At 51.0% G+C, this 6,136-nt stretch overlaps 1 protein-coding gene across 4 annotated transcripts in view; it reads right to left on the bottom strand.

Moving 5' to 3' along the window:
- Positions 1-1,031: 1,031 nt before the first annotated feature.
- The window catches only part of LOC106595386 (upstream-binding protein 1), a 33,551-nt gene continuing 28,446 nt past the window's right edge, over positions 1,032-6,136 (bottom strand). For 2 of the 4 annotated variants that reach the window (XM_045695009.1, XM_045695011.1), the window contains 3 exons: positions 5,909-6,051; positions 2,168-2,219; positions 1,033-1,454 (listed from right to left, as the gene is read on the bottom strand). In XM_045695009.1, the coding sequence (XP_045550965.1) occupies positions 1,396-1,454; positions 2,168-2,219; positions 5,909-6,051 (254 nt within the window). In that variant the 3' untranslated portion in view covers positions 1,033-1,395. Of the gene's footprint in view, positions 1,455-2,167; positions 2,220-5,908; positions 6,052-6,136 lie in introns of all 4 variants that reach the window. The other 2 variants (XM_045695008.1, XM_045695010.1) reach the window with 2 other exon arrangements.

The following is a 6,136-nucleotide window of genomic DNA, read 5'->3' as shown; positions in this document are numbered from 1 at the left end:
AGCCTCCCTCCCTCCTCTATATGACTGTCTCTCTGTGGGGGGGGCAGCCTCCCTCCCTCCTCTATATGACTGTCTCTCTGTGGGGGGGCAGCCTCCCTCCCTCCTCTATATGACTGTCTCTCTCGTGGGGGGGGCAGCCTCCTCCCTCCCTATTGACTGTCTCTCTGTGGGGGGGCAGCCTCCCTCCCTCCTCTATATGACTGTCTCTCTGTGGGGGGGGCAGCCTCCCTCCCTCCTCTATATGACTGTCTCTCTGTGGGGGGGCAGCCTCCCTCCCTCCTCTATATGACTGTCTCTCTGTGGGGGGGGGCAGCCTCCCTCCCTCCTCTATATGACTGTCTCTCTGTGGGGGGGGCAGCCTCCCTCCCTCCTCTATATGACTGTCTCTCTGTGGGGGGGGGCAGCCTCCCTCCCTCCTCTATATGACTGTCTCTCTGTGGGGGGGCAGCCTCCCTCCCTCCTCTATATGACTGTCTCTCTGTGGGGGGGCAGCCTCCCTCCCTCCTCTATATGACTGTCTCTCTGGGGGGGGGGCAGCTTCCCTCCCTCCTCTATATGACTGTCTCTCTGTGGGGGGGGCAGCCTCCCTCCCTCCTCTATATGACTGTCTCTCTGTGGGGGGGGCAGCCTCCCTCCCTCCTCTATATGACTGTCTCTCTGTGGGGGGGGCAGCCTCCCTCCCTCCTCTATATGACTGTCTCTCTGTGGGGGGGCAGCCTCCCTCCCTCCTCTATATGACTGTCTCTCTGTGGGGGGGGCAGCCTCCCTCCCTCCTCTATATGACTGTCTCTCTGTGGGGGGGCAGCCTCCCTCCCTCCTCTATATGACTGTCTCTCTGTGGGGGGGGCAGCCTCCTCCCTCCTCTATATGACTGTCTCTCTGTGGGGGGGGCAGCTTCCCTCCCTCCTCTATATGACTGTCTCTCTGTGGGGGGGGCAGCTTCCCTCCCTCCTCTATATGACTGTCTCTCTGTGGGGGGGCAGCCTCCCTCCCTCCTCTATATGACTGTCTCTCTGTGGGGGGGCAGCTTCCCTCCCTCCTCTATATGACTGTCTCTCTGTGGGGGGGGGGGGGGCAGCCTCCCTCCCTCCTCTATATGACTGTCTCTCTGTGGGGGGGGGCAGCCTCCCTCCTCTCGTACAACAATATAAACATTTAAGAACAAACAAAGTCCCCCTCAGTAATAGTGTTTTCAATATGAAACAGTGGTCACACCCCGTCAGATTCTAACATTAACAAGGCCGCAGGTCAGGATCTCTGTCCGTCTGCCTTAGACACGGCAATCTGAACGATAGGAGAGAGGGCGGGATGGAGGGCGGGATGGATGGAGTGATGGAAGGAGGGGTGGAGGCTGCTCAGTGTTGAGTGATGTCATCGCACTCTCATCCTCTATCGCTACTTCAAAACCAGGTGAAGCCCCTCCCCCATTTGGTGGAGCCCCTCCCCCGTTTCATCTACAGAGAAACAGACCGAGAGAGATGGAGAGACAGAAAGAGATGGAGCGAGAGAGAAAGAGATGGAGCGAGAGAGAGAGGGAGCGAGAGAGAGAGGGGGCGAGATGGAGCGAGAGAGAGAGAGGGAGATAGATGGAGCGAGAGAGAGAGGGAGAGAGATGGAGCGAGAGAGATGGAGCAAGAGAGAGAGAGGGAGATGGAGCGAGAGAGAGAGGGAGAGAGATGGAGCGAGAGAGAGAGGGAGAGAGAGGGAGCAAGAGAGAGGGAGCAAGAGAGAGGGAGCAAGAGAGAGGGAGATGGAGCGAGAGAGAGGGAGATGGAGCGAGAGAGAGGGAGATGGAGCGAGAGAGAGGGAGATGGAGCGAGAGAAAGAGAGATGGAGCGAGAGAAAGAGGGAGCGAGAGAGAGAGGGGGCGAGATGGAGCGAGAGAGATGGAGCGAGAGAGAGAGAGGGAGATGGAGCGAGAGAGAGAGGGAGAGAGATGGAGCGAGAGAGAGAGGGAGAGAGATGGAGCGAGAGAGGGAGCAAGAGAGAGGGAGCAAGAGAGAGGGAGCAAGAGAGAGGGAGCAAGAGAGAGAGAGCAAGAGAGAGGGAGATGGAGCGAGAGAGAGGGAGATGGAGCGGGAGAGAGGGAGGGAGAGAGTTAGCATTGAGGCCAAACTAGAAAAGGAAAGTTCGTCCAGAACAGAAATGTCTGACTATGTCACCATACCTTTGATTGTGCCGATCAGAAAGCAGCTCTCATCAGGTAAGTTGTAAACCATCTGGGAAATAACATTAGATAACATGAACACAATGTTACTGTTAAAATCTAGTTTAAATCTAGAACAATACAACTGAACCAGTAATGTTAAGGTATGCTGATACAGTATCAAATAGCTGTGATGCAGTCTGGTTGGGGGACTGTTTTGAATGGGGCACCCAGTACTTCCTGAATAGGCTGAAGGGGGGAAGGGTTAGGGTGGGACACAGAGGCAGTAGGTAAATATAATGCAAACACCTGATGGACAGAGAACATCCATCACTTCCTGGTCAAAGATAACATCAGGAGATGTGTACCTGGTCACTGAACAGTGTGTGTGTGTGTGTGTGTGTGTGTGTGTGTGTGTGTGTGTGTGTGTGTGTGTGTGTGTGTACCTGGTCACTGAACAGTGTGTGTGTGTGTGTACCTGGTCACTGAACAGTGTGTGTGTGTGTGTGTGTGTGTGTGTGTGTGTGTACCTGGTCACTGAACAGTGTGTGTGTGTGTGTGTGTGTGTGTGTGTGTGTGTACCTGGTCACTGAACAGTGTGTGTGTGTGTGTGTGTGTGTGTGTGTGTGTGTGTGTACCTGGTCACTGAACAGTGTGTGTGTGTGTGTGTGTGTGTGTGTGTGTGTGTACCTGGTCACTGAACAGTGTGTGTGTGTGTGTGTGTGTGTGTGTGTGTGTGTGTGTACCTGGTCACTGAACAGTGTGTGTGTGTGTGTGTGTGTGTGTGTGTGTGTGTACCTGGTCACTGAACAGTGTGTGTGTGTGTGTGTGTGTGTGTGTGTGTGTGTGTACCTGGTCACTGAACAGTGTGTGTGTGTGTGTGTGTGTGTGTGTGTGTGTGTACCTGGTCACTGAACAGTGTGTGTGTGTGTGTGTGTGTGTGTGTGTGTGTGTGTACCTGGTCACTGAACAGTGTGTGTGTGTGTGTACCTGGTCACTGAACAGTGTGTGTGTGTGTGTGTGTGTGTGTGTGTACCTGGTCACTGAACAGTGTGTGTGTGTGTGTGTGTGTGTGTGTGTGTGTGTGTGTACCTGGTCACTGAACAGTGTGTGTGTGTGTGTGTGTGTGTACCTGGTCACTGAACAGTGTGTGTGTGTGTGTACCTGGTCACTGAACAGTGTGTGTGTGTGTGTGTGTGTGTGTGTGTACCTGGTCACTGAACAGTGTGTGTGTGTGTGTGTGTGTGTGTGTGTGTGTGTGTACCTGGTCACTGAACAGTGTGTGTGTGTGTGTGTGTGTGTACCTGGTCACTGAACAGTGTGTGTGTGTGTGTACCTGGTCACTGAACAGTGTGTGTGTGTGTGTGTGTGTGTGTGTGTACCTGGTCACTGAACAGTGTGTGTTTATTTAATTTTATTTCACCTTTATTTAACCAGGTAGGCAAGTTGAGAACAAGTTCTCATTTACAATTGCGACCTGGCCAAGATAAAGCAAAGCAGTTTGACACATACAACAACACAGAGTTACACATGGAGTAAAACAAACATACAGTCAATAATACAGAAGAAAAATAAGTCTATATACAAAGTGAGCAAATGAGGTGAGATAAGGGAGGTAAAGGCAAAAAAAGGCCATGGTGGCGAAGTAAATACAATATAGCAAGTAAAACACTGGAATGGTAGATTTGTAGTGGAAGAAAGTGCAAGTAGAGATACTGGGGTGCAAAGGAGCAAAATAAAATAAATAAATACAGTATGGGGATGAGGTAATTGCATGGGCTATTTGCAGATGGGCTATGTACAGGTGCAGTGATCTGTGAGCTGCTCTGACAGCTGGTGCTTAAAGCTAGTGAGGGAGATATGAGTCTTCAGCTTCAGTGATTTTTGCAGTTCGTTCCAGTCATTGGCAGCAGATAACTGGAAGGAAAGGCGGCCAAAGGAGGAATTGGCTTTGGGGGTGACCAGTGAGATATACCTGCTGGAGCGCGTGCTACGGGTTGGTGCTGCTATGGTGACCAGTGAGCTGAGATAAGGTGGGGCTTTACCTAGCAAAGACTTATAGATGACCTGGAGCCAGCAGGTTTGGCGACGAGTATGAAGCGAGGGCCAGCCAACGAGAGCGTACAGGTCGCAGTGGTGGGTAGTATATGGGGCTTTGGTGACAAAACGGATGGCACTGTGATAGACTACATCCAGTTTGCTGAGTAGAGTGTTGGAGGCTATTTTGTAAATGACATCACCGAAGTCAAGGATCGGTAGGATGGTCAGTTTTATGAGGGTATGTTTGGCAGCATGAGTGAAGGATGCTTTGTTGTGAAATAGGAAGCCGATTCTAGATACATTTTGGATTGGAGATGTTTGATGTGAGTCTGGAAGGAGAGTTTACAGTCTAACCAGACACCCAGGTATTTGTAGTTGTCCACATATTCTAAGTCAGAACCGTCCAGAGTAGTGATGCTGGACAGGCAGGCAGGTGCAGGCAGCGATCGGTTGAAGAGCATGCATTTAGTTTTACTTGTATTTAAGAGCAGTTGGAGGACACGGAAGGAGAGTTGTATGGCATTGAAGCTCGTCTGGAGGTTAGTTAACACAGTGTCCAAAGAAGGGCCAGAAGTATACAGAATGGTGTCGTCTGCGTAGAGGTGGATCAGAGAATCACCAGCAGCAAGAGCAACATCATTGATGTATACAGAGAAAAGAGTTGGCCCAAGAATTGAACCCTGTGGTACCCCCATAGAGACTGCCAGAGGTCCAGACAGTAGGCCCTCCGATTTGACACACTGAACTCTATCAGAGAAGTAGTTGGTGAACCAGGCGAGGCAATCATTTGAGAAACCAAGGCTGTTGAGTCTGCCGATGAGGATGTGGTGATTGACAGAGTAGAAAGCTTTGGCCAGGTCAATGAATACGGCAGCACAGTATTGTTTCTTATCGATGGCGGTTACGATATCGTTTAGGACCTTGAGCGTGGCTGAAGTGCACCCGTGACCAGCTCTGAAACCAGATTGCACAGCGGAGAAGGTGCGGTGGGATTCGAAGTGGTCGGTAATCTGTTTGTTGACTTGGCTTTCGAAGACTTTAGAAAGGCAGGGTAGGATAGATATAGGTTTGTAGCAGTTTGGGTCTAGAGTGTCTACACCTTTGAAGAGGGGGATGACAGCAGCTGCTTTCCAATCTATGGGGATCTCAGGCAATATGAAAGAGAGGTTGAACAGACCAGTAATAGGGGTTGCAACAATTTCAGCAGATAATTTTAGAAAGAAAGGGTCCAGATTGTCTAGCCCAAATGATTTGTAGGGGTCCAGATTTTGCAGGTCTTTCAGAACATCAGCTATCTGGATTTGGGTGAAGGAGAAATGGGGAGGCTTGGGCGAGTAGCTGTGGGGGGTGCAGTGCAGTTGACCGCGGTAGGGGTAGCCAGGTGGAAAGCACAGCCAGCCGCAGAAAAATGCTTATTGAAATTCTCAATTATCGTGGATTTATTGGTGGTGACAGTGTTTCCTATCCTCAGTGCAGTGGGCAGCTGGGAGGAGGTGCTCTTATTCTCAGTGACCAGGTGTGTACCTGGTCACTGAACAGTGTGTGTGTGTGTGTACCTGGTCACTGAGCAGTATGTGTGTGTGTGTGTGTGTGTGTGTGTGTGTGTATGTGTACCTGGTCACTCAGCAGGATGTGTGTGTGTGTGTGTGTACCTGGTCACTCAGCAGGATGTGTGTGTGTGTGTGTGTACCTGGTCACTCAGCAGGATGTGTGTGTGTGTACCTGGTCACTCAGCAGGATGTGTATTCCTGTGGGTCCTTGTCGGTAGACCTGGTTGATCTGTCCCAGTGGAACACTACACACACACGCTATCTTCCTGATCAACTCAGACACAGTCAGCTCCTCCAGGTATAGAGCATGGTACACTACACACACACACACACACACACACACACACACACACACACACACACACACACACACACAGATTAAAACACACAGAGGTGTATA

Source organism: Salmo salar, chromosome ssa14, assembly GCF_905237065.1.
Source record: "Salmo salar chromosome ssa14, Ssal_v3.1, whole genome shotgun sequence".
NCBI lineage: Eukaryota > Metazoa > Chordata > Actinopteri > Salmoniformes > Salmonidae > Salmo > Salmo salar.
This window is presented reverse-complemented; position numbering and strand designations above follow the sequence as displayed.